Source organism: Genypterus blacodes, unplaced genomic scaffold, assembly GCF_046128005.1.
Source record: "Genypterus blacodes isolate CSIRO-AG114 ecotype Tasmania unplaced genomic scaffold, CSIRO-AGI_Gbla_v1 ptg000120l_1, whole genome shotgun sequence".
In the NCBI taxonomy this organism is placed as follows: Eukaryota; Metazoa; Chordata; class Actinopteri; order Ophidiiformes; family Ophidiidae; genus Genypterus; species Genypterus blacodes.
In genome coordinates, this window is record NW_027466923.1 from 124,818 (window position 1) to 151,554 (window position 26,737).

General features: G+C 41.5%; 3 protein-coding genes across 5 annotated transcripts in view; all 3 read left to right on the forward strand.

The window, feature by feature from the left end:
- Positions 1 to 374: 374 nt before the first annotated feature.
- Positions 375 to 5,859, forward strand: LOC143010088 (phosphoglucomutase-1-like). Its single transcript, XM_076162268.1, has 11 exons — positions 375 to 955; positions 1,759 to 1,921; positions 2,178 to 2,324; positions 2,530 to 2,655; positions 3,327 to 3,517; positions 3,657 to 3,811; positions 3,939 to 4,054; positions 4,158 to 4,293; positions 4,723 to 4,906; positions 5,029 to 5,157; positions 5,355 to 5,859. The coding sequence occupies exons 1-11, from the start codon at positions 698 to 700 to the stop codon at positions 5,442 to 5,444; spliced, it is 1,695 nt and encodes a 564-aa protein (XP_076018383.1). The 5' UTR covers positions 375 to 697; the 3' UTR covers positions 5,445 to 5,859.
- A 1,190-nt stretch (positions 5,860 to 7,049) lies between these two features.
- Positions 7,050 to 9,849, forward strand: LOC143010163 (leptin receptor gene-related protein-like). Its single transcript, XM_076162369.1, has 4 exons — positions 7,050 to 7,163; positions 7,457 to 7,532; positions 7,636 to 7,822; positions 8,405 to 9,849. The coding sequence occupies exons 1-4, from the start codon at positions 7,148 to 7,150 to the stop codon at positions 8,519 to 8,521; spliced, it is 396 nt and encodes a 131-aa protein (XP_076018484.1). The 5' UTR covers positions 7,050 to 7,147; the 3' UTR covers positions 8,522 to 9,849.
- Positions 9,850 to 11,675: 1,826 nt separating this feature from the next.
- Positions 11,676 to 26,737, forward strand: part of LOC143010044 (3',5'-cyclic-AMP phosphodiesterase 4B-like) — a 37,072-nt gene continuing 22,010 nt past the window's right edge. The window contains exons 1-3 of one of the 3 annotated variants that reach the window (XM_076162175.1): positions 11,676 to 11,816; positions 19,235 to 19,390; positions 23,185 to 23,426. In XM_076162175.1, the coding sequence (XP_076018290.1) occupies positions 19,349 to 19,390; positions 23,185 to 23,426 (284 nt within the window). In that variant the 5' untranslated portion in view covers positions 11,676 to 11,816; positions 19,235 to 19,348. Of the gene's footprint in view, positions 11,817 to 19,234; positions 19,391 to 23,184; positions 23,427 to 25,684; positions 25,910 to 26,737 lie in introns of those variants that run through there. The other 2 variants (XM_076162176.1, XM_076162178.1) reach the window with 2 other exon arrangements.

Genomic DNA, 26,737 nt, shown 5'->3' on the forward strand with positions numbered 1-26,737 from the left:
GATATCCTGAAGTTTTGGCATTGAGTAATTTCAGTCATCCTCCTAGCAAACATCGACCACCAGCTACTGATACCAAGGCCTAGTTAATGAATACATGTGTGAACATAATGTAATGTGTGTTATCATTGTACGTTTCTGAATGTGGCACTGGTGGGTAGTCACGTTATTATAGAAACCACTGTTCAATAATAATGCTCAACTCTCCCAATTGTTATAGGAACTGAAGCCCCTTAATAAACTCTAGAGGGCAGCACTGTTCTGTCTCATAATGACATCTGTCCACTGTCCTGATTGCATAACATGGATGATTTCACAGTTTCTTTAGCCAAATCATATATAAGCAAACATATACATTCAACATTTTGGATGGATTCAATATTCTATATTTACCACCCAGTGCAATTCTACTTCTACTTACTACAGGCACACTGTGATGCCCTGCAGTTTGACAGTGATCCCTGTGCACATGTGTAAAGGAGCGTCTTCTGTTACTCCAGCTTCCTCTGCACACGCATTGCACAGTTTGAAAGGTTATTTTGGGCTTTACCCCGTGTGAAATAAGGGGAGGAGTCAAGACTTCCCTCCCTTTCTGCCTCTATGTACTATTCCCCCTCAACGGACAGGGGATTTCCCTCCAAACAACAGGTTCCCCAGCTCTCTGCACTGTTGTTTTAGGTTGAATCCTCCTTTGGATAGAATGGATAACAGTCCTCTGCAAGTGGTGACTGTCCCTACAGCCCCTTACCCTGACCAGAGACCAGGCACCAGTGGCCTGAGGAAAAAGGTCTACGTGTTCCAGTCCAGGAGGAACTATCTGCACAACTTCATCCAGAGTATCTTCTCCTCCATTGACCTCCGTGACCGCCAGGGGTCAACCATGGTTGTGGGTGGAGACGGACGCTTCTTCAATCAAGCCGCTATTGAGGTCATTGTGCAGATGGCAGCTGCCAACGGGGTCAGTGTCCCCACGTGTCTGGATTTACTTACCTTGTGTGTTTGTTTGTGCATGCTGATGTCTATGTGTCTGTGCAGGTGTGCTCATGCATGCATGCGTGTCTGAATGTCGCAGGTTAATGGATGTATGTCAGTGTCACCTGCCCCTCTCACCTCTTGCAGGTATTTCCCTTTGTGTTGTTATTAAACCAACCTTGTGTCCCAGCAGAATTCAGGTGCCAGCATTTGACTTTTGGTAACATCAATGGTAGTAATGGAAGTTTTTGAGAATATGTCATAGAACAAATGCTTTACTTTTTTTTATTTTGCTTTGTGTAGATGAAATGTACCCATTCATTTATCCATAATAAAACACAAAGCTGAAGGTTCTACAATTTTGACTGACTTTTGGGTGAATGCTGCCTTTGAGTCATAATGTAACCAATGTTGTGCCATCTTCAGGCTACTGTGCTGTCTTGAAATAGACATGTATGAAACCTGTTGTTATTGACCCCCCCCGCCCCCCCTGCCAGCGGCACTAATGTGTTCCCTGTGGTCACTGGGCTTAAAAATAATCTTTGAGCTGCTGTTGCTTTCACAGATGGAGGCTACACTTAGAGGGATTTAAAACAAGTTACACGTGATACAACATGCACTTGATGTGTTTTAACTGCTGTCCATTAAATGAAACTCTAGTCCCACTTACTCTTTGGGGGAAGCATGACACTAAAAACTTATGGCATTTCCTGCCCCTCCCTTCTCGAATCTATTAAGAAACACACTTGTGCCCACTCACACATGCTCACCTGTGTGACATTTACTCAGGTGGGTCGTCTGGTCATTGGACACCATGGGATAATGTCAACACCGGCCATCTCCTGTGTGATCCGGAAATACAAAGCCATTGGTGGCATCATCCTCACAGCCAGTCACAACCCTGGTGGACCAGATGGAGACTTTGGCATAGTGTTTGATACTGCAAACGGAGGTATGGTAACACGAGAGGAGGAAGCATACAGGGGCATCTGCCAAGAGCCAAATGGTGTTATGAAACCAGTCAGACAGACGTTTAACAAGGCTGCACAAGGCTTCCAATCAGATAAACTGCTACAGTAGATAAAGTTTGAGAGACTTGTCTAGACATGAAATCTTTGCTAAGGTTAAAGCATATTAAAGATAATAATAACTGGCAGTACATATACTAAACAATACTGACTATAATGAGCAGTATAAACTGTGTCCAGGTCCTGCCAAGGAGGCTGTCACAAACAAGATTTTTCAGATAAGCAGAACCATTGAGAAGTTTGCTCTCTGCCCTGGACTCCGAGTGGACTTGACAACCGTGGGGAGGCAGATGTTTGATCTGGAAAACAAGTTCAAACCCTTTACAGGTGAAGAGCAGCATTGGTGTATCACTAAAGCACATCCAAATACATCAAGCAAACTATGTTATGACCTTATGTTCAAGGCCTGCAAATTGCCTGCACATTTTGCTATTATCCAGAACCATTGTATTTTCCAAGCATTGAGTGGGCATCTTAGCTCAAATGTTGGCCTTTATGAGTTGACTGACAATACCTTTTTTGTTTTTCCCAGTGGAAATTGTGGACTCTGTGGAATCCTATGCTAACCTATTGAGGAATATCTTTGACTTTGCTGCTTTAAAGGAGTTTCTGTCTGGCAAGAATCACATCCGAATAAGACTTGATGCCATGCATGGAGGTGAGAGTGCCCTTGTATTTAGTAAATAAAGATGTCAGATGTTTTGCTTTGATTCGTTAATCTAAAAGCATCCTCCATAGCATCCTCCTCAAAGTAATACATAATAATTGTTAGGAAATACATTTGAATGAGTTATTGGTGTTCTTGTAGCTGTTGCTTGCATTAGTCATTTGTTTGCATGAGCTCCAACTCATAGGTAAAGCTGTTGAGTACAAAAGCATCCGTTTGACCTCTGAGTGTGAAGATCCTCCCACTGGGTTGTTTACCTCGGCACGATAAGGTTGCTGCAGTCATTTAGCATGTCCCCAAGTGATAACATTGAAACCTAGCGCCGGTCGATCCCCTGAATCCACACACAATGTGGCCCACTGACAGGAACCCTTCACAACTATTCATACTGATATGGTTTATATTTTGAAAGCAAAGCCCCTACAGCCTGTGCTACTGTGACCTTTCTCTCTATTTCGGTCACTCCCCTGTAGCAAGGAGGTCAAAACACAGCTGCGTTAATCAGGTTTCATAATATTTTGAATGGACTGAAACATAAGATTGAGCAGAGGAACACAGGCTAAATTTATATTCTCTGTATTTCACAATGCTTTTAACTAGCAGTTCCTATCACACAAAGGTGACAAGCATGCGACCCTCACTGTCTCTGTCCCCCTCCCCAGTGGTAGGCCCCTATGTGAAGAGAATATTCTGTGAGGAGCTGGGCTGCCCTGCCAATTCTGCCATCAACTGCGTCCCACTAGAGGACTTTGGGGGTCAACATCCAGATCCTAACCTCATCCATGCTGTAGATCTGGTTGACAGCATGAGAGACGGACAGTATGATTTTGGTGCAGCATTTGACGGTGATGGGGTGTGTGTGCTTTAAAAGGTTCCATAATCTGATTTTAGAACCTATATTTGCATGTTTTTTAATAAATAAATACAATGAATACTCCAGAACTGAAGGTCCTTGCTTGAATTCTAACCCGTTTGTCCGTTTGGCTCTCTAGGACCGTAACATGATCCTGGGTAAACACGGCTTCTTCGTTTCCCCATCTGACTCTGTGGCTGTGATCGCTGCCAACATCTTTTGCATCCCATACTTTCAACAAACTGGGGTGAGAGGGTTTGCTCGCAGTATGCCCACCAGCACAGCTTTAGACAGGTACGGCTTTGGCCTTACTCCCATGGATGATTGCTGATGCAAAGATATATCTGTACAAGAACATATGATGCTATTATTGCTGTCTCTGTGGAGTTACTTGCATATCCCTTCGTGGTATTTCCTGCAGAGTAGCCAAGGCAACAAAAATAGAGCTATATGAAACTCCCACGGGGACGAAGTTCTTTGGGAACCTCATGGATGCAGGCCTACTGTCTTTATGTGGAGAGGAAAGCTTTGGAACAGGTATCAGTCTTAATTTGAAGTACAAATGTTTATTATCTATTATTTTCTTGTCTGAAATAAATCACAATTCATGGTAAAGTTAAATTCCCTTTCCTCATGTCAGGTGGAGACCATATTCGTGAGAAAGATGGGCTTTGGGCTGTGCTGGCATGGCTGTCCATCTTGGCTGCTAGAAGACAAAGTGTGGAGGATGTTCTTAGGGAACACTGGCTAAAATATGGAAGAAACTACTTTACCCGGTGAGATTTGACCCAAATACATTTTTGCTTTGAATACAATACAATGAATGTATACCATCCCGCAGCAAGACACGAGAAAGAGTCCTGAATTAGGAATGAGTAGAAATGACAATACACATACAGGACATGGCTGCCATCTGTTGGAAAATACCTGCTGTTGCACATTCCTATGTGTCTTACAATGTCAGTTTGAAGCTTGTGTCCTGTCTGGAAAAATACAATATATCAGCTGGTATACAGATGCAACAAACCTATACTGCTGTTATGAATTAGTTCAGTTCTTTGGGTTATTTTGATCACCCTCACAGAAAGAATTTCAGCTCTATAGATAGCTGAATAACCTTCAACAACAGGGTGAGGGTGTTGGTACGCGCATAATATAAATTACACACTGTTGTTAATAGATGTTGTCGGTGTTGTTTGGTCCAGATTTGACTATGAAGATGTCGAAATAGATGCAGCCTGTGAGATGATGGAGGATTTGGAGATCATGATGGCAGACAAGGCGTTTGTGAAGCAGAGATTTGCTGTGGGAGACAAAATCTATCAAGTGGACAAAGCAGACAACTTTGAGTACGCAGACCCAGTAGACGGCACCATCACCAGGAATCAGGTACAGGACAGTTAATTAGTACAAACAAGTTCATTAGATGAAAGTGGTGAATTTCCTGCCTGAATATGCATGTTTGAGACAAATGTGGTCCCCTGGTCTATATTGTGCTGTCATTACTGCAGGGCCTCCGGATAATCTTCTCTGATGGCTCTCGGATCATCTACAGACTCAGTGGGACAAGGAGTGAAGGGGCAACAGTGCGGATCTACCTAGACAGCTATGAGAGAGAGGACATTTTTCAAGACACACAGGTACAGTATCTAATTATGAAAAATCCTGGACTGATATGGAGAAGTAGCAAAAACTGTGTGTGTGCTATGGAGATTTTGGTTTTGGCTTTTTGGTGATTGAATTTGATGTAATTATTGATATTAACTACTTGATATTTTCTTTACATCTAGTCCATATGAAAGTGTGTGATGTGTCAACTGATCTGTGTTCGGGACAGGTGATGCTGGCACCCCTGGCGACAATCGCTCTAAAAATATCACAGCTCCATCAGAGGACGGATAGAAGTGGCCCATCAGTCATCACATGATTATTCCCATATGTTCCTATATGTCACCATCCCAAAAGCAATGCTCTTCATTCTGTTTGTCCTTATTAGAAAGCATGGCTGTGCAGATATTTCTATAACCTGAGTTTAATGTTGAATATACCAATAAAGAAAGAATAAGAATCTGCAGCTGTTTGCATTTTAGGCTAAACTATGCTATGTATGTTCTCTAACTCTTATTGTATTACACTAAATAATTGTTTATCTTGTTGTTATGTGTGCTTACTGATTTTTTATATATATATGGCAGCAAGGTAGGACTACTGTATGAGTGAATATAGGTTCTGTCCGGTTACTGTCTTCACGTTTGCCAATCCCATTGGTTTGACTTTCATTAGTTGCATTATATTCAGCAATGAGCAATGAGCGTGGCAGCATGTAATTGTGTTTCAACATTCCTGGTGATCAAAAAAATGTTTTTGTGACTTTGATATGATATATTATGCAATGATATATTAAAGTCAACATGCTGGTTTAAAATAGCAGTTTCTTTTCTTTTCTTTCTTTTTCCTGGGTGATTTGTTGTATGGCTTTTCACACATAGCCAGACGCTGTATGAAACTCCCCTTATAGACTAGTGGCAGGTTGCCTACAGTATACTCCTGTGAATAATAATTTCTTGTTACAAAGAACAGCAGCAAAGCAGAGAACTGGATTTCCTTTTATCTCCATATGGTAACCAGTCAATGGATCTTGATGTAGCTCTTTTACAGATTCTAGTACAGCTTCAGTTTGAGGAAGGAGCCATTTAAGCTGTCCTGAGTATAATGTTCCAAAGAACCTAAGTGGCTCTGGCGGGGATTTCCATCTGGACTGTTATCAGACTACATCTGATAACAGCTGGTTCATTTCTGTTATCACTCATGTTCTTTGAAGTGTTGTATTCTCTCCCTTTCATCTCCATTTCAAACTAATCGTGAATACTAAAAGAAAGGAGTCACACATGCAGCTTTACTCAGGTTCATCTGAGGTTATCTGTGCATGTGTTCAACTTGTTGACAGGGCAATCTCTCATTTAACATGTGTAACAGTCTAAAACTACAGTGTGTATCATTGTGGGATGGGCCAGTCGGGGGCAGTCATGTCCAGGAAGCTGAAAAGCTTTTTGCAGAGACTGTATAAAGTTGCTATCAAGAAACCTTACAGGCCTTTCTTTGACATTTTGATGGGTCATAGCATGAAAGGCACAGTTACAGCCCTAACCCCAGCCGCCCCTGACTCTCCTTCCTACCTCTTGCCCAGACCTATTATTTGACTTTTGTGGAGATTTGTTCACTTGAGCTGATGTCTGCCACTTCGCATTGTGGCTTGTTGACAGTGATGCAACGCTGTTTCAGGAGCATTCAGCAGGATTCAAATGGTTTTTGTTTGGAAAAGGAGTGGGGCTTGTTTTTCCACACAAAATTCTCCAATGTGTTCTTCTCACATGCTGACATGAATGATGTCATTAACAACTTTGACAACAGTTCATGGTTTCATGATGGAAGCTCATGATGGAATTAACAACGGTCACATGCAAGGGTGATGATGTCATTACCAGCAGTGACGCGCGGGGCTGATTCTAGATTCGTGCTACTGTGGCTTTAAGAAAATCATCTGACCAGGAAAAGGAAGTAGGAAGTCTGTGAACGGGAGTTCAGCACATAAACAACATTAAAGACAGAAGACTACCACGTTTTATCGAAATGGCAGGCATTAAAGGTGATTTAGTTTCATCGAAGACTCTGGCAACAACTTCCCGGTGGTTGCGTTCGTTTAGACGGCATTCCTCTCCAAAGTTTTAGCTTAATTAGCCTACTGTTTTTCCACAGTGGGGTTGCTGAATCACCTCGAACGCTTCCACTACAATATTGTGTTTAGAGATAAATATGTGTGACATAGTCTCGACGTTTAGTTTTGACTTCGTATATGTGTCTTTTCGCCATATCCGCCTTCAATGTTTGCGTTCTGCCACCATTTGAAGCTTGGTTTCAGTTTTGTTTCTTGTCTTTTAGCACTGGTTAGTTTGTCGTTTAGTGGGGCCATCGGCCTCACGTTCCTTCTGCTGAGTTGTGCACTGGAACAATACGGGTAGGTTTTCTGTCTTAAAGCTACTTATATAAAGTATAATGTAAAGTGGGGTTGTTTTGGACATGCGCTACTAATACACTGCTGTTGTTGTCTTCCCTTACAGAGTGTACTGGCCCATGTTTGTCCTTATCTTCTATATCTTGAGCCCCATCCCCACATTCATCGCCAGACGCCTCAGTGATGACACGGAATCCGGCTGTAATGCATGCAAGGAGCTGGCTTACTTCTTTACAACCGGCATTGTGGTGTCTGCTTTTGGACTTCCCATTGTTCTCGCCCGTAATTATACTGTGAGTCAGCTCTCAATTTGCTATCATGTTTCAATTTGTGTTGTTGTTTGTAGAGGAATCTGTCTGCCCTGTAAATTAAACCTCTTGCCCAGAAGTGGAATAGGATCAATCATAATGCAGTTTAACTCACTGAAGCCTAATGACAAGAGGGAGAAGCCACGTCACATCTAACTACCAAACACATTCTTCACATTGCCCAAAGGATGATGAGAATTTCATGGATAGTACAATTTTGATTTGAATTTTAATTTAAAAGGTCATGTAGGTGATCACCAATTGTGTGTGTTTGTTTCTGTGTAATATTGCTGAATGACTTGTAACATGGATTGAAATTTTGCCTATTGGTAATCAGTTGTCACCATGTTTGTAATCAATTCTACCCAATGTCTTTCCACTTAGTGATTAAACAAAGTAAAGTAGCAAGAACTGCTTAACAGTAAGCATGCCTGTAATTCAAGAAACAAACATGGCTTATATTAGATCCAGAACATTTAGAATTACTTTAAAATATTATTGTTGTTGTTGTTGTTATTACGCCAACACTGCATGATAAATTGCAACTGACATTCATCTCTTCTACAGATTCAATGGGGTGCCTGTGGTCTGGTGATGACGGGCAACGCTGTCATCTTCCTCACCATCCTTGGCTTCTTCTTCATCTTTGGACGTGGGGACGACTTCAGCTGGGAGCAGTGGTAGAGTGGGTCTGAACTGTGGATGCGTAGAGGCGCACGCGTATGCATGCATAGATGGATGAATGGAAGAGTAGGTGGGATAGTTGAACGGATAATGATTAATGGATAGCATCTCCTGCACTTGCTGAAGAATGATGCTCTTGTGTAGGTCCCACAATGTAAACAATACTGGGCATATTATCAGACAGATTTTTATACGAGTGTTGGAGTATACACTGTGTACCCACTTGTGCCTTTGTGAGGACCAGAGAGAGACTCTGTTGCAAAACCCCCTCTTATTCTACAACCCCATCCCTCTCAAAACCTTTATTTGAACCTGCTCACTACTGTTATCTCGCAATACTTTATGCCTCCGTTAAACAATATCCTGAAAGGTTGTTAATGAGTAGCTCTGTTGTAATCCACATTGCAAATCTTTCTGCGTTATCTGTTCATATTTTCAGTTGGTGAAGCAGCTTTGTTGAAATATGGCTTCTTTCTAATAACGAAACATAATTAGTACTATTCCCGTTGTAATGGCAGGACAAGTTATCATTAATCCATGCAATCTGGCAACTATAACATATAGAGTTCCTTATCAGGTAAAAATGTGGTATTTATATGGAAATGTTAGGTTTTCCTTTCATTTTTCTGCAAGCCTAACCTTATGTTCTGGTGTAGTTGTTTACATTCTCACCAAAGATCATTTTAAAGTGTAAAATGGAGCATATTCATCTCTGAACTGTATGTTTTGATGAGTGCTGTGCAACTTCACGACACTGAAGTGAATATCATCATTCATGCATGTTGGCCGACTTGCAGATGACAAACATTTGCAATATTGGTAAAATGTCACGTTAGCAATTTGTGAATGATATTTCTACATTTTGAATGTTATATACTTGGGTGTTTTCTACATCACATCTGTTTTTGTCCTGACGGAGTGGACTTGACCGAGACATTCATAAGTGCCTATCATACACAATGTATATTTTAATTAGAAGAAAAGAGTCGTGCAAAATTGTAAATGGTTAATGTGCCCTTGTGAATGTTCAGCCTCTGATATTTGTATATTTATCACAGTTTATAGTAACTATCTTTAATACGTTTTGCAGGCAGTGTCTGTCACTTCATTGACTTTTGATATAATTGCAGATTTCCTGAGTTCCTCATATGCATGTATGTAAAAACATACAGCACATTATATTCCTCAAAACTGACATGTTCTCACTGCCAAGCTAATTTCACTTTGAAAACATTGGCGAGTGCTAATGAGCTCCCAGTGAATCTTTTATAAACTTGTGACTGCATTTTTTTGCTAACACTGATTAAAGCTCTGTGTAGTGAAACGAATATATCGCCTCTGTTTGTCTACAGTTGAAGTGATAAGAAAGTTCTGCAATGTTATGTATTCGTATTGTAATAGGATGTGATATAAATCAACCATGCAATTGCATGCACCTTGAATGGTTTAATTTCATTCTTTGTTTATCCGTTTTAAGAATGCACCAGAGCTGTGTCACCAATTTGCATGTTAAACCAAGGGTATTTCCTCTTCTAACAAAACAAATGCACACTCCAAATGAATTACGTTTAGCTGAAAACAACTTTGCCCTCACCACCGTTGCAGGCACTTCACAAGCCATTGAAGGGAAGAGACCTCAGAATGGACCCACATCCCATAAAAAGATATTTGTGGTTGCATCAGAGCTGTTATTGTTGAATAGTTTGAAGAAGAAGATTCCTAAGATTTGACTTGTTTGAGAAACGATGCAAGAGACAGAGAGAGTATATCAGGAAGCAAATGAGTTGATGTAGAACAACATGGATTAAGCTGAGTAGATATGATGTATAATAAGAGAATAACTGATACAGTTTACTACACATGGGCTTAAAGCTTTGACCTGCTCACCAGGCTCAAAATCCCAAGTGAATTGTTGCCAGAAAGCCTTGGCAGGATTTTACATCCAGAAAGACAGGCCATTGATTTTAGTAAAAGCAAGAGGGAAACGCCACTGAAAAGAGCTTTATCTTATTAGAAAAAAGTATGCCTGCCAGCTGAAAAATGGCCTATTGACGTAGCTCAAAACAGAAACAATTAAAACAAATGCATTTGGGCCAGATATTATGTTACTGGCTGAAACCAAACACTTGAGGAGTAGAGAGTAAGTGCCTGTCTGTGTCATCAATGTCCTGAGTAGGTCACACACCGCAGAGGGTCTTTGTTCAGGAACTCCTCACTCCTACATGTGTAAGACGCAGAGCTTGAGGTGGCTTTTGATGGCTCCTCTGATCAAGTGGAGTTTCTAGTATAACTAGAATCATCCAGTAACACCAAGTTACTCTACTAACATTGTCATTTCTGGTAGGCTAGAGGTGTCTGCATGGGGCTAGAAGCTGCTAGGAATGGATTACCTTTACTTTATAGATACATCAACATTCAGTATGAGACTGATACATAAAGTTGAAAGTGAAGATGTTTATTGAAGAAAAAGAAAGTGGCCAGGGACAACCATTCATTTCTGCTATGGGACAGCTGTTGCCTGGCAACAGCATGAGCATAGAAATTGGTCTAAAATGCTGCTGAGTCCAGCCTTGAACATGTGTTGCAATGTAAAATCCAGCTCTAAGTAAGAACTGATAACTTCAAATGCAACTGCAGAGCTCAATGCTATGTATAAAATTTCCCACATAACACAACACAATGCAAAGTAACACACCCATCCTTGCTGAAATGAGCAGTCACACTGCAGCCATGGTCAAGTGTAGTTGCAATGGCAGGAGCAGTGACACTTCTTCCTCAGGAGCATCCGGAGGAAACCCACAGGGACACAATGGAGTTGCCTAGAATGAATAGATAGATAGATAGATAGATAGATAGATAGATAGATAGATAGATAGATAGATAGATAGATAGATAGATGGATTATGCATGCCGTATTATGGTGTGCATGTACAAGTACTTTGAGAAGCAATCAACTAAAACAATTTCTGAGAGAGAGAGAGAGAAAGAGAGGGGGGAGAGGGGGAGAGGGAGAGGGAGAGAGAGAGAGAGAGAGCGAGAGAGACTAAGTTGTAAATCAAAGAGGGAAGGCGCGAGGGGGCGCGCGCACAGACAGCCATTGGTAAACGGAGCCACTTGCGTCGTCGGTGCCCAAAGCCAATCGTCGCGTCGGGAAGGCGAACAAGCGCGCGAATGGCACAAACGGAACCGGACAAAAGGGAGGGCAGGCGGCAGGATAGAGGCAGTCAATGAGAGGAGCTCAGTGTGCAACGGCTCAAAATTACTGCTGTGACTCGGGGAAGCGGATTCAGCGCCGGTAAGAGCGGGGACCACATGTTCTCGATACGTTGAACGCTGTCAGAGTTTCTAAACAGCCTTCCATTTTGGGAATTGTTTGATGTATCTTCTTGCTTTTGCTTCCTAAACGCTACTGTAGAGTTTTGCCGTGACTGCATTAATTTTAGCTAAAGTTCCGCGGTGCTCTGGTGGCAGGTGCTTGTGATTCGCCGGCCACCTGATCTGCACCGAGGCTATTTTATAGGGAAACCCGAGCTCCAGTCGAATATCTTGAGCTCCACTGAAAGCTCTTTAAATTCAGTCTTGTCACGTAGGCTTTGTCTGCATGTAGGCTGTGTTTTCAGCTCTCACAGGACTTTGTGGCATCTTGTTTGGCTAGTTTATTTGGCTCGGCTGTTTCTAAAACAGGTCTCAATCTGTACACATTCTAGATTGGGGAGGCTCTTTTCATGAAGCTCAAAGACAAGGTCAGCTAAGGTAAACGCTACAGTCACGTATATGGAATGTAAACCGAAGGGACTGAGGAGTTTGACGTTTAACTTGGAGGCACCTGATGTCATCATTTCCAATCTGCTCTTTGTAGCTTTCATCAGTGCAAATGACCTGTTTTGTGTGTATGACGATGGTAATCTCACACAAATGTAGTGATGGACGGTCTCCTGATTGGGTATGTATGTACTAAGTGGAGTATCCACAATAAATCAATTTCCATTTGGAAACGTGGTCTGAGTCAAACGAGGTCAGAGAAGACCTGAGGAAGGAGAATAGTAGTTAGAGTTAGGCTCAAGGTCTTACCACAGGAGAAATGGCATCAATGGTGACTCTATACTGACCTGACCAGTTCACCAGGTTAAGCAGGGCATGATTGGAAAAGCTTAGACTCTGTTCTCTATGTTTTTGTTTTAGATTTCTCAGACCCCACAGTTTGGTAACTGCATATATAAAGGCAGACGAATGACAGCTTGAGTCACTACAAGAGTGCCTTTGTCTGATTTGTAAGTGTTGTGCTTTCTCTGACAACATTTTCCAAAATATGAGCCAAGCTGACCCTAGTGGGGTGGGGATTTGGACCAGCCCCTATCCCAGTTTGTGTGTGTGTGTGTCACAGTCAATGCCAAGGGGAGAAATTCCTTTTTTTTTTTTTCTACCTCAGACAATATTGGCTGTTTTTGAATTACCTGCATACATAACATTTATTTTAACATAATTGTGTCTAGAAAGGTCAGGGTTGAGGTGTGTGTGTGTGTGTGTGTGTGTGTGTAAAATATTTGCCACAGGTGTTTTCTTTCATCAGTTGACTTAAGATAGTTTATTTTTTCAAGTCATTTTGCATGCACTTGACAGCAATCACACACAATTGAAATTTGTCTTGCACCCCCTGCATATCACACACACACACAAACGCATGCACTACAGAGGGGGCGCAGACTAACCCACTCTGCCGCTAACCTAATACCGAAACCATCCATAGAAACTCCTAATCTACCTCTCTACTAGGACTCTATTGTTGGAGCTGACTTCTAACTTTTTAACTATGTTGCTGAGTTGGACATCTGTCCATCAAATCTAGCACATGCACCAACTCTGCTGTAAGACAATGCATCATTGTGGAGCTTTTGAAAGAGCATGATTATACAGTAAAACATCAGTTCCAAAAGTGTTATTGTAATTATTGATTCGCCTCTAGAATATCACCGTGGATACTGACGCATTCGTGATTCAAATGATTTTCTTTAGAGCTCTGCATTGTTCAACAACTCAGACAAACTCGTCTCTGTTGTCTGCATTGCCGCAGTATTGACGCTCACTGGCATGTCATATGCGTATCATATTACAGATTTTCCTTTTAAGTCCATCAAGTCATGCGCTCAGGCCATGGTCCATTCATAGTCACTCAGTCAGTTCTATTAAACAAATGGAGGCACATAACCAACTTGTTGCTCTTTGGCTGTGTGACTACAGACTGAATGGCTGCTTATTTGCTTTTCACTGCTTATCTCGTTGCTGTATTGACATTTATCTTGTTTAATATCAATGTTTAGTTATGAATAATGTGGATGTTGGATTGTTAATGTTTGATGTCCAAAGTCTACAAACATCCTTGATCTGCTTCAGGCATTTGTTTCTTTACTGGACATTTGTCACACTGGAAAGTTATAATTGTGTGTGTTGTGTATTAGGTACAGTAGAAGTCATGCCTTTTTGAGAAATGCAGCAGATGTCATTTGTGTGTTCATTTAAAGTAACAACTAAACTAGCAAGCCTATTATACTGTCTAGATTTCATTGTGTTGTCTACAGTATGTCAGCAAGAGGGAAGTATTTTCACCGCTGCACCTCAGACTACAGGAGCCCTTTTATAGCAATCTTAAGAGTCTAAAATCAGTTATTCCGTTTCAACTACACGAAACGCAGTCTGCACTTGATGTTAGTAGTTTCCACTTTTTACATCCGTTTCTGTTCCTTGATCTCTCTCTCTGAGCTGTAGTGTCTGTCAGCATGACGGTCAGCTGAGGTGAATGCCCACTCCTCCTCCTTACCACTGGCTTCAGTCTTACAGTCTGAGCAAGCTTATACGGTGGTTAGTTGGTATTATTCTGGTCAAGCCTGATTCCAGAATAAGTAATGTGCTCAATAATTCACCAGTTTTGGGTTTTCTGCATATTGGTATGCTTGGAACATATGCTCTAGTTTCAAAGCTCCTTATTCTTGCTGCAGTTGACCACTAGAAATAAATGTGATGGGTGGTAGAATGATGGTTTAGGGTAATTATCTTTCAAATGATCATAAAACCTATATTTTGTTTTATTGACCATTGAATTGCCCATGTTCCCTAAAAAAACACGTTTTGAGTTGGAACATGATTAGTTGATTAGGTTGTCGTGTTTGTGTGTAGAAGGTGGAATCCCCTCTGAAATGAACCTTCTCCCTGTTATGATGAATGTGTCCTGCCTGATGATTTATCCTGCCTTTCTTTTCCTTTTAATGTCAAGACATGTTTCACTGCCAGCTGTTCTCAAACTTCGTGATCAATAGCCTTTACCCAGGCATTTCCTCTAATGTGTAAGGCGGTGTACAATGGCAGCAGGGCTTAATGTTTCAAAATGCGGTAATAATATACTTGGCAATATCTTGATGAATGCTGGGACATTTTCATTGTTGGTCATTATCGTGTGAAGACTTGACGCATGGTTAATTTCCTCTTTTCTTGGGGGCTGTAGAATAAACTCATCTAGACTTTGAATTGCGGTACAACCACTGCAGTCCTATTGAAGCAGCAAATGATGTATTTGTAAACTACAATCTCATTAAGACAGCAGGGCTGGAAGTCGTTGCGCTGCTACGAAATGTTACAGTTGTTTTGGTGCCGTGACAAGTGATGATGGTGTTTATACTGTCAACGTAACAAACTCGTGGTGAGAACTTGGATCAGTGACTTGTGGCCCAGCAGCAACTGATTCACAGCTTCTGTCCAGTCCCTCTCTCCAGTCCACCCCCTTAGACACACACACACACACCCCTCGCCTTCCACTCCTCGACTTGTTATGGCTTGAGAAAGCGTTTCGTAGGAGTTAAAATTAATGAAAATCTTTTATGTGTTTATTGTTTCTTCCTCTTCAGTATGTTGTGGCCATTGCTTGAGCAACACTTTGATGATAAATGGCCATCACAAATGTTTTGGCATCTGCTTGCGTTTGGCTAAGTGTGTTGGGCATAATGAGACCCCTGTGTTTGCCAAGAATTACTTAATAGAAATTATGTTTTAAACTTTCAATAGGCTATATATCAATGACAAAACTTAATTTCCTGTTTTGTGCGTAGCATACTGAGGGAATGTTATTGCAGTCTCGTTTATATTCTTGATCCTACAATAATAATGATCCTGTAACATTCCTATCCCATAGGTTGTGTCCCGACACCCTATGGAGGAAACTCACTTCGGCTTATATCTGCAATCTCACTCTTTTAGTCACTACCCAGGGCACATCATAATAGACGAGTTGCAAAGTACATGGACCTTCATGCAAAGACAAATGTGTACTTGTGTTCTCCTCCTGGCTATGAAAACTGATATTTTGGAGGCCATAAAGTAATAAAACATACGGAAATATTTACTATAGGCCCATCAAGTGCTCTCTAAGCTCCTATAGGGAGGCACCTCAGCGCTCGGAGTCATGCATACTTTTGCTTTGTTTTAGGGCCCACAAGGGTAGGATTAACCTGAGTTTGCAATGTTAAAGCACACGAACACACAAGTCCTTATCTTCAGGTTTCATATTTTTCAGTTCATGGCTGTGGTGCTCATAGTTTCAGTTCCTTTTCATAGACGACAATGTGTTTTTACAACCTGAATGCTCTGTTCTCTCTCTTTCTGTTTGACTTTGGGGACGAAACGGTTAATTTTTTTTGTTGTAAGCCCAGAGTGCGGAGTCTTTAGATAGCTTTAGTGTGGGTAAAGTGGGTGTGCTATTGCTTTGAAAGGGAATGTAGGCAATCCCAAACAAATAGGCTGCACTGCTGTTTTGTCCTGTGAGAAGTTGTGCTTTTAAATGCATTTTAGGATTTTAAATTGATTATTGACAATTTGGGGTTTGTAATATACACAGAAAAAGTTTGCTTGCCTCTCTTGATTTAAAAGAGGATAGAATTTTTTTTAATTCCCACTTTCCAAACTGGCATATGAGGTTGTGTCAGTTTGTCATGGTAATTGAACTCTGAAGGCTTTAAAAGCTTCCATTGTTGGCCTACAGAATAACTGAATGTCATATTAATGTAGTTCTACACATGATGTCTTGGACCATTATTTCGGTGTCACAAAAGCTACCTTTGTGTGGGTGTCCAGCAACTTTCAATGTATGAAGGCTACTGACTCACCCTCCCAAAGCTCTCCTTTGTGCATGGCCGTCACGTGACAAAGATTGACTAGTCAGGCCTGCGCATTTTCTCTCTTCTGCCAGTGCTTGGTGGACGTCACAGCCAAATGTCACATCTCTGCTGTGGAAACATTGTTTATGTGTTATGATACCATTGTGAGTCGCTCATTTATATTGCGTGCCCCCACAAGGGCTTATATTTCAGATCAGACGGATGAGGTTAGATTTTAACATGTGAAATATTCATACATCCAACTGGAGAGCCAACATGCAACGGGAAAAAGGCAAAGAAACAACTTGGAAAATACTCTTGGTGCTGCCAAGCTTTCAGTTAAAAAGCCTTGCCTGCTCCACGCTTTGGGTTGTGCTCGAGTGTAATCAAAACCAAATCGGCGTGCTTTGGGCTGTGTCGTTCTGTATTCCCGTGACGATTTGGCTAGAACAGGGTGTTGTCTTTTTAATAACCAAGCCACATCCTTAAAATTAACATCTGAAGTGCTGTGTCATGACTGCGCATTCTCTTATCAACTTCACATCAATACAACCAATCATTTGTAGAAGTGCTGGCAATCACTGCAGACATGACCTGTTGCCGTGGTTATAAGGATGAGGGATCACTTGAAACTATCTTCTCTAAAAAGTGGAGACAGCCTTTTCTATTGCATTTTCTATTCTATATCTCTGGAGGGCTCTTGTCGGCTTTGTGCCTCACACAGGCAAATGTGTTCCCCGGATGTCTTGACAGTGATTGCTCCATGTAGATGGCAACCTTCACAAGGGATACTTGTCACAAGTGTATCCTTGGAGAGAAAGCTTTGCTTCAGTATCAGATTCAGACACGGGTTTACAACGGTGTGTTTCAAGCAACAGATTAGGATTGGAAGTGGATACATTCATGCAAACAATAAAGTTTATAAGCAGACAAATATCATGTAAAAGTGAACTGACATTAGGAGAAAAGGTCGTAATGGTGCAATCAATTGATCGGTCTTGCCAGAGTCATAACGGCCACTAAAATGTATTGAGTTGGACAAATGGATAGTTCGAAATCACATCTATATTTCAATATCACAAATGAAGGTTTATGCAGTCTGAGTGGAACGATGGGAGCCAGAGAGTGAGGCATAAATAGCGTAGCATACAGTATTTCATACAGCAATAATTGTAATGAAATGTGCCGTCCTGTTCATCTGATCAGCCTTGACAAACACTTAAATACTGTCTTCCAACTCCCCAAGCTGCTCGTTACAACTATAACGGAGTTACCAGTTATTGAACCCTCTGCCTGGGATGGACACGTTAGACCTCACTGTCCCAGTGGATAGCATGAGGGCACGCTGACTTTTGTCGATCTTTCCTCAGACGACTAATGTTAATAGTCTTAAGATCCCAACCTTTTGAACCTTTGTACCATCATGGCTAGTCTCTGTGACATCATTTGACATTTACCATTTGTCTTCTGTGCTTTTTTTTTTTTTTTTTTTTTTCCATAAAGTAGTTTTTGGCTTTTAGCCTGCAGGAGGATTTTCAGTAGCTTGACCTTTTGCAGAGGTAAACAATACTTTGAGCAATCCTTTAAGGGACTTTAAACCACTTGAAATATTTCAGAAATTCAGATTTACATTTATTTTTTGAATATTTTTTTTTTGTATTTGCTAGGAAAATCTCACCTTTCCATGAGAAGTTATTATGTGGCCATTTGGGTATTGATTTATGCAAAAGTTTTATGCGGGAGAAATTACAATTTTTGTGTTGTATTAATGTTGAAATTGAATTATGACTGAAATTACAAATTTTAAAGTTGTGAATTTGATATTAAAAACTATTTAGCATTCAGCCCTGTCCGTGTTAAGGGTTGATCTTAAGTAGAGGATAGTTTGATCCAGTGAATAGATAGCAAATGGATGAAGCGGAGATTGAGGAATATAACCAGGCATTAAAATGAATTTCTCTTTGTATATTTGCCCACACTCAACCCTCTCCTCTGCTCACTTCTTTTCTCTTTAGGGTCACGATAAGCTGTACAATACCTTTCCCATCTGTCCCAAATCCCTGAATAATGAAGTATGAAGAATTTCAATGTTCCTCCCATGAAGCAACCTCATACATTAAGGACTACTTTCCCCTCCTGCTGAGTTTTGATCTGGCAGCATGTCAGCGCTCCAGCTCCTGCGATTTCCCCTGCCACTCCTCATGGTTTTTTAATTCACAAAGGCTATGAGCCGCAAGGAAACATCTCGCATACTTTTGTTTTGAAAGCTGCACGGCCGGTTCTGAGGCCTGATTCTGTGGCTGACGACTTCTCCTTTTCGTGTCACGCAGCAACTGGAAAATGGCCAAAGACTCCCTGAGCCAAAAGGGCACAGTGTCTGTCAAATAGAGGGTGATGGATTGGATACAGGGGGAATCAATAGTGACATGGAAACTATTGATTAATTGCTGTCAGATGGATTAGTCACTCATGTGTGCCTGTTGGTGATTCTCTGCCATCTGAAGTATTTCTATTATTGAGTGTATAAACATCGCAACATCATATCAACACCTCACGTCTTCTTTCCATGTAGAGGTGCGACGTTGAGACATCACAGAGCCAGAGAAGCAGGAGAGGGAGAGAGGTGTGTGTGCATGAAGAGAAGATCAGAGACCGAGGGAGTGAATCTGACTGAACATCACGCAGAATGAAGAAAAGCCGGAGTGCACAGGGGGTTTCACCAGGAGATGTGAGTATTGATTTTTTCTTCTCAACCATTAATTTGTCCAGCCTCGTATCCGTGCATGCAATGAACTGCCACTCAGGATTTCTTTTTTTTTATGCTGCTTCTCACCTCTGCAGTTTCCACAGTTAAATTGACTTTATATCTATTGTCTCCAACACAAAGATGCAGTGAATTCTAGTGGGGATCCGCTCACTGAGGCAACGAGGTGCATGTGTGGGGGTCAGTGAGTCATGAACAGATGACTGTTCTGTACACAACAGACTGCTATCTGGCAGGGCACACTGCAGAGAGGGTGACTGTGTGTGTGTTGTGTGAAAAGGTGTATGTGTGAGGGAGATTCAGAGAATTAGGCAGAGATGGACTTGAGGAAAGATGTTGTAAAGGAGCTGGGTAAACAGACGGGGAAGGGGATGAAAGGTGCTAAAAGACGGTTCATACCAGGAGACAGGTCGGACATGGAGCGAATGGAAACATAGACGAGAGGAAGGGGGGGGGGGGAAGATCTGACAGGGAGGCCCATCTGTTTCTCCTCTGAGCTACCCATGTTTGAGTGGACAGACAGGCCAGATAATTTACTGTGACATTGTCCAACAACACTTCACAAGCCAAGGTACTTCCTGCTGTGACTCGGCCGACACTATAAACTGTGATCGTGCAAAAGGACGTTCTTTGGTAACAGGTAGATAGAGTTCATGTTTCCCTAAAGGTTTAGAACAAAACATACACACATTTCACAAGGTAAAATGTCGCTGTATACTTGATACAATTGTATCCTCATTTGGTAAATTTGTCGTATGAAGCACTATTCAGTGTGTGAAAGTATTTTTATGAAGGCTTATCTGGCTGTAGCAGATGCTGTTAAAATCCTGTTACACTGGCGTCTGACAGCACAACGGTTACTCACTGTTGTTGCTAAAGACCACAAGTTTGTAATCTTAAGCCTCCGCTAAATTTTGCACATCTCCTTTAACACTCCTCCGACATGTTGTAAGGGTCAGGTTCCCCTTGCACAGCATCCTCTACAGCCTTGAGACAGTTGCTTTCACATGCTGTCACATCAGCTCCCCTTAAAAATCCTCTTCATCAGCATTCATCCTTTTTTAGATTGTAAAGTAATTGTTTGAACAGCGTCCGAACGTATTGATCTCAATACTCCCAGAGTCGAAGTGAGAAATTGTAAACTTTTCTTCAAGGTGCAAGATGAAATGAAAGACATGTGTCCTGCAAGACGCACAGAACAACCTTGACCGTTGTGCTCAATCACATTCTATATAGCTCGTAAATAATTCAAGCAGACGGCCTGTTTTTTCCCCCCTTTTGGCTACAAGGGTCAATAAGTCAACATCTATATTAAGATGTACTCTTAAAGCTTCGCTCCTAAAGCTGTCTCATTTATGCCGCCTTGTCTGAAGAAGGCTTTTTGGAAGGATCCCAGGGAGCTCTGGAGTTGTTTAAGCCGTTTGCAGCCAAGAAGGCCCTTTACATCGTCATCTGTAAAACACCCACACCACCTCTGTTTGACACTGGAGCTCCCGTGTCTCCGTGTCAGACTAATCGCCTTACCCTTGCTGTCCTGTTTTCACGATGTTCCGCCACTTCTCAATGAACGATCAGGGTTTCAAATTTACAGATGTTTTGAATTCCAACATTTATGAGGTTTCTTATTCCACTCCTAGCTTATGTACGTATATAATTCTATATCCTATGTAAACAAGTATTGTTTCCTCTTCCAACTGACATTCAGGCAATAAAGAGGGAATCGATGTCGAGCTTAAATTACATGTCCAGATGTCAGAGATGCAGTCAATACATAGTTGATAAATATTAGGGCAGTAAAACAGCAATGGGACTGTGACAATGTTGCCGGTAAACAATTGGATCTCTGTGGCTGGGGAAGGAAACAATCGCACTATCCCAGTGTCGGAGTTGTGTTTTTCCAGTTTTAATTTTCACCCTTTTTCAGGGGCCATGCACAATGTTTCTTACGGACAGGCACAATAAATCAGACAAATTGCATTCCCTAGAAGCAGCAGAGGAGTCAGCAGAACGGCGTTTACTGACGAATGATCAGGGGAGGAGACGGACTCCACTCTGTGGTTTCTCTAAATAGCTCTACCGTTCGGTTCCCTTCTCTCATTCATAAACTTGAGCTCATCCTGTTGTCCTCTAGTTTATGGGTCCATTCTCATTACTTTCTTTTCCTTCCTTTCCAGTTGGCCTGTCTCTGCCTGTAACTGTAACTGAAGGGGAGGTGTGATGATTACCCACTTTTTTCCTATCCTGCCCATTTTCTTTCCTCCTGCTCCCTGCTGTACCCTTTACATTTGTTCCATTAACTGTATTTTCCCTCTGGCCTCAATGCCTTTTCCTTTCTCTCAATGCCTCAGTTTGTGCATGCTATACAAAGCCGTTGCCCTGAAATGTTTTCTCTCACTTGGGAATGAAAAATACTCATAGTAGTTTGAATCCCATTTCATTTGTCACTAAATATGTTGTACCTCTACGTTTTTTTCAATTCTTTTAATTTCTTGTCACAAATCCATCTTAAAGGTCTTTAAGCCTGTGATCCAAATTCTAAACACAGGATATGGATGTGTCTCTGAAATCAGTCTACAGTCCTTTTACATACTAGTACTAGCAGAGCAAAGTTCAGTGAAATGTACAAGATGGAAGGATGAAGGACGGAAAGTATTCTTTAATATTGATTCATGAGAATTAGAACTTCAGCCATCACTCATTACTTCTCTCCAGCATTTCTTTCTTTCACAAACGCCACTTTTGCTTCGTCCAGACACTTTCTAGCAATTCCTCCATCGTCTGATTTCTCCCATCTTCTCACGTGTCTCTTAAGCTGTCGCTCAGCTGGAACATGTTGTGACCATAAAGTGGAGTGTGATGTATGCTGAACAGCTGTGGTAGCGGGCTTTGTTAACTCAGTGCTCCGCTTGTTTATAACCAGTCATTACGGTGAAGCTCCCCGGACTCCTTACAGGCACCATTGCTCTCAACCAGGCACTTTAAACACACAATTTATATGCTGCACAGCTTCATCAAAATGTCAATGGGTTAGCAGAGCTGTCAAGGGTCTGAAATGGCCTTTGATTTGTTTTGTTTTTTCTTCCTCATAAATGTATGAAAACATAGCTCTATTCTGTGATCAAGGAAATATTGTTTTGAAACTAGTTTATTCATTCAAAGCAGACTTATTGATCACATGTAAACATTACAGCTCTTTAAACATGTCATGTCCTTTTTTAAAACATGTTTATGTTTTGGGAACAATTTCTTAACGGATTCTTTTCCTTTGAAACATTTAGCTCTCGCATTCTTTACAATGCATTTTCTTTTGCCTTTGCTTACCTTTTGATCTGGACTTTATCTTGGTGAACTTCTCATTTCACCGTGCAATTGTTAACGATTTGCTGCCAGAGACTGAAATGAATAAAAGTCAAAGAATCCCAGTTCATGGTGCCGTCGGTTTCATGGATTATTGTTTTGGTTGAGTTTTTGCATATTTATACATTTCAGATTTAATCAAACAAACAAACCAAACAAAATTGATTTCTTGCTCCTCAGGTAGAAATTAATTTGAAGCCTCGTTTCATTTTGATTTCCATCCAAATCCATCAAGGTATTAAAGTGCTAAAAGTATGGATTATTATGGCCAGACACGACAGCGCCCCCTGGAGTTGCATTGTTGTAAATGTGGAATAATGCCAGGCATAGTTTACTACACCTAAGAAGAGTATTTTATTCATTCTGTGATTTATTTTCTTTCTTTCCTTTCTTCTTGCCAGGAAAATGGTGAACCTCCTACGGGACAATTTTCCACGAGCTGCACCCTTGGGGTTGATGTGTGTAAAATCCATCGTCGTTTTTCTGGCAACATCCAGCTGCCTCCATTGTCTTGGCGACAAGCGGAGAAGGAGCGTGACAGGGGCCCACCGATCACGCCTGAAGAAGATCCTGTGACTCGGAGCAGACCAACAAGTCTGCCTATCGTCTCTCTGCCCCGCATCGACATCACACAACCCGACAGGTCAGTCCAGTGTGATGTGTGACACGGAATCAGGTTACAAATGTGTGTCTGTACTGTTTCTGGGAAGTGGCATTTGCTGCCCGTGTGAAAACTTGCAATGGAGAACCCTTTTTATTTTTATTTCCTTATGTTAAACAGCTAGTTTTCTGTGCTCTGTGCTTTGAGGAAAGATGTTCTCTTCCCAGACATGAGATGGTACACAGGATAATTGGCAGCACAGTACACTGTCATGCCAAACTTGGACGCACAATATACTGATGCTCCATGGCAGTGATGAGGCAGCAATTATGCATGACAGTGAACCTTTATCATGGCCTCCACTTTAAATCAGTGCAAAGCAATTTTATGCATCCTTTTTTTCTTTGAACCACAATGACTCAACCCACTAGACTCTAGCTAACAGTGTCTCTGCACTGTCTCATCATCTGCTCCTTTCATCTTTACAGCACCCCTATTGTTCCCTAATACCATTTAAGAGCATGGGTTGCATATATGTGGAATCGAGACCTAGAGATGGTTTGGTTTTAGGACGACCAGCATATAAAAGAGGTATCCATCAATATTTTGATACATCATAAATGGCCTTGATCTTAGTAACACTCACCTTCCTGCAGTGCATTTTAGATATTTGTTTACTCTCCTGCATAGACCAGTGGAGAGGAGCTTGAGTGGGACGAGGGTAGACTGCTGTAGATACTTTCACTAGGAGCTGAGCTGAGGTGAGGTGACCTATCAGCAGAGGTGCTTGTTGTTGCTAGTAAAAGTCTCTTCCGTGTGGGCAACACTGGACAGATTTGTTTGGAGCAATGAGAGACTGAGACTGAAATGCGGTGAAGATTTTATGTATTTCAGCTTAAAACATGAGCTCCCATGCTGTCTTAAATGTAGAAAGGATTTATCTTCACTGAACCTTAGAAACACACACCCTCATTATTCAACACATAATATATGCATGTTCTCTTTATAGTGTAATACCAGGGAATATGTGATGAAATATGATTGGTGTTGCAAAAAATTAGATTTAGTTAGAATACCCTGAGATTAAGACTGAGGTGTCTTACGACTTGCACCTGTGTATCAGGATTTATTATTTATCAACTAACTTGGATTGTTTTTTTTTTTTTCCAAGTTGCTGCCCACGTTCCAGGGTTATTGAGAGGTTAGATGGGGGTCAATTGTCAGAGATTCAGATATGCAGATTCACTGGATAGTTTATTAAGCCTGTGGCCCCCTGCAGGTCACAACATAACTTTGACTAATGAATATTGTCAAGCTGCATGCTTCTCTTCTTAATGTTTGAATGATGAAACTGAGAAAGTTTCTGTTGAGGAAACACTGAAAAGTACAAGCTGAGTAAGTAGAGCTTTGTGCCAGATGTTCTTCCTATGGGCTGTTGTGCTCATCATAGTCATCCTCCCGGCATGAACACATCATAAGTGATTAGGGTGAGCAGATCAGCGGTTATTCGTTATCTGATTCTGTTGTGCATTAAGAATTGAAGGACTATAATCTGTGGACCAGGGTTAGATTAATACTGAACATTGTATCTTCTGGCCGAGTTTGTTTTTGGGCTTATTTACTACTTTGTTGGCTTTGGGAGCCGCAAATCTAAACTCTGCATTTGTTGAATAAACAGAGAGAAATTCTCCATCTCTTCTTGTAACCACAGCCTACTCATCTTGCCCTCAATAATAAGCCTCCTCTAAACATCTCACCTCTTCTCTTCCTGCTTTTCTCCTTTCACTTTTTTTACAGCTGATCTGAATTGACCCCTCAACTGCGTCACTCTGGCTTTGCTTGATATTTTTCCAAATGCATTTTAACATCGGCTTCAAAAGCTAAATCCACATTGCCCTTCTCCTGCTGTTTCCATTTGACTTTTGAACCATAGTAAAGGTGAAAGAGGCATTCCGGTGATCTTTTAAAAAAAAAAAAAAAAAAAAAAAACTTGGTAAACTACATCTTTGGCAAAATATCCAGACAAATACCCGGACGATTGTCACTGTGTTGACGAATAACAACTTCTAGCTGATATGAGAAGATTTCCCCTTTTTAATTCCTCCTGATGCGCTGTATACTCTAGTACGCATTTCCAGAAACATCACTGGCAGCCAAGTCCAGGGAGGGTGGGATGATGAATGCGCTGACTAATCTGCTGAGCTTTACCCGAAGAGTAAAAAGGGACAGGCGGTCAGATAAACAGACTGATTGTGAATCCGTTCCCAGTGTTCCAGCCCGTATGCTTGTAGCGTCTGCAGGGCCTACGTTAGTCCAGCACGTGGCCTTTTAGTGGACAGAATGCGGGGGCTGGTGGTGTGTGTTTTTGTGACTGAGCGGCCACATTGTCAATGTTTTTTGGTGCCTGGTGTGGGGAAAGAAGGTGGATGGCAGAGCAGAATGTTCCGGAGGTCTCCTTGGTGCAGGTTTGAACACTTTGACTCTAGTGAGGACGTGGTCAGTAGAGCACATCGCTCCACTCCCAGGTGACTCTTCTCTCTTTTTTTCCTATAGTGTCTCTAAATATAGCTGTCCTTTGTTTTGTCATTATTCTGAACTCTAAAGATTCAGTTTTTTTCTACGATGTGTACATTGTAAGATGAATTTCTACAGATTCACTGCCTCCATCTCGTGCACAAGACTGTAGCAGTGAGCTTCACACTCAGAATCTCAGGATTTACTGTGTGTGTGTGTGTCTGGCTGGCTGGCTGGCTGGCTGAATGACATTTCCTTTAACATATGTGCTTTAGAGGAGCTGTCTGGGTTGGGAGAGCCCAGGACACCAGCAGCTGTTGTTCCTGAAAGTTATTGATACTTTGACCCCTGTGATCCATCTGACCTCAGATTTACGATCATCTGGTTACGTAATATCCCGACATCCTTCTCCATGGCGACAAACACATTACATCCCTCTATGCATCTGTGGTGGCATCGTCAATGGAGAGATTACTCATATGTACATTTACAGCTCATGCATCTTCTCTATTCACCCATTCACAATTATCTAAAGCTTGTTTCCAAAAGTTTCCTGCTTTTTATGACTAGGTGTCCTTTTTTTAGATAGTTTCAGATCTTAATCGGTCAAAAGACTGTCAAAGATCCAGCTCGCAAAGATGAAAGACAGAGTTGAATAACTGAAACAAGTGTGCTGATGTGTAACGGAAGCCACTTCAAAACATTCAGCTTGGTATAATTTAATTTTATGAGTTGTGTACATGTGACTTTAAACAGGACAGGAGCTCGCAGCAAAAATACCCTTTTTTTTTGGGGGGGGGGGATTACTTTTTAGGGGATTTCTCATCACTTTGGTGGAT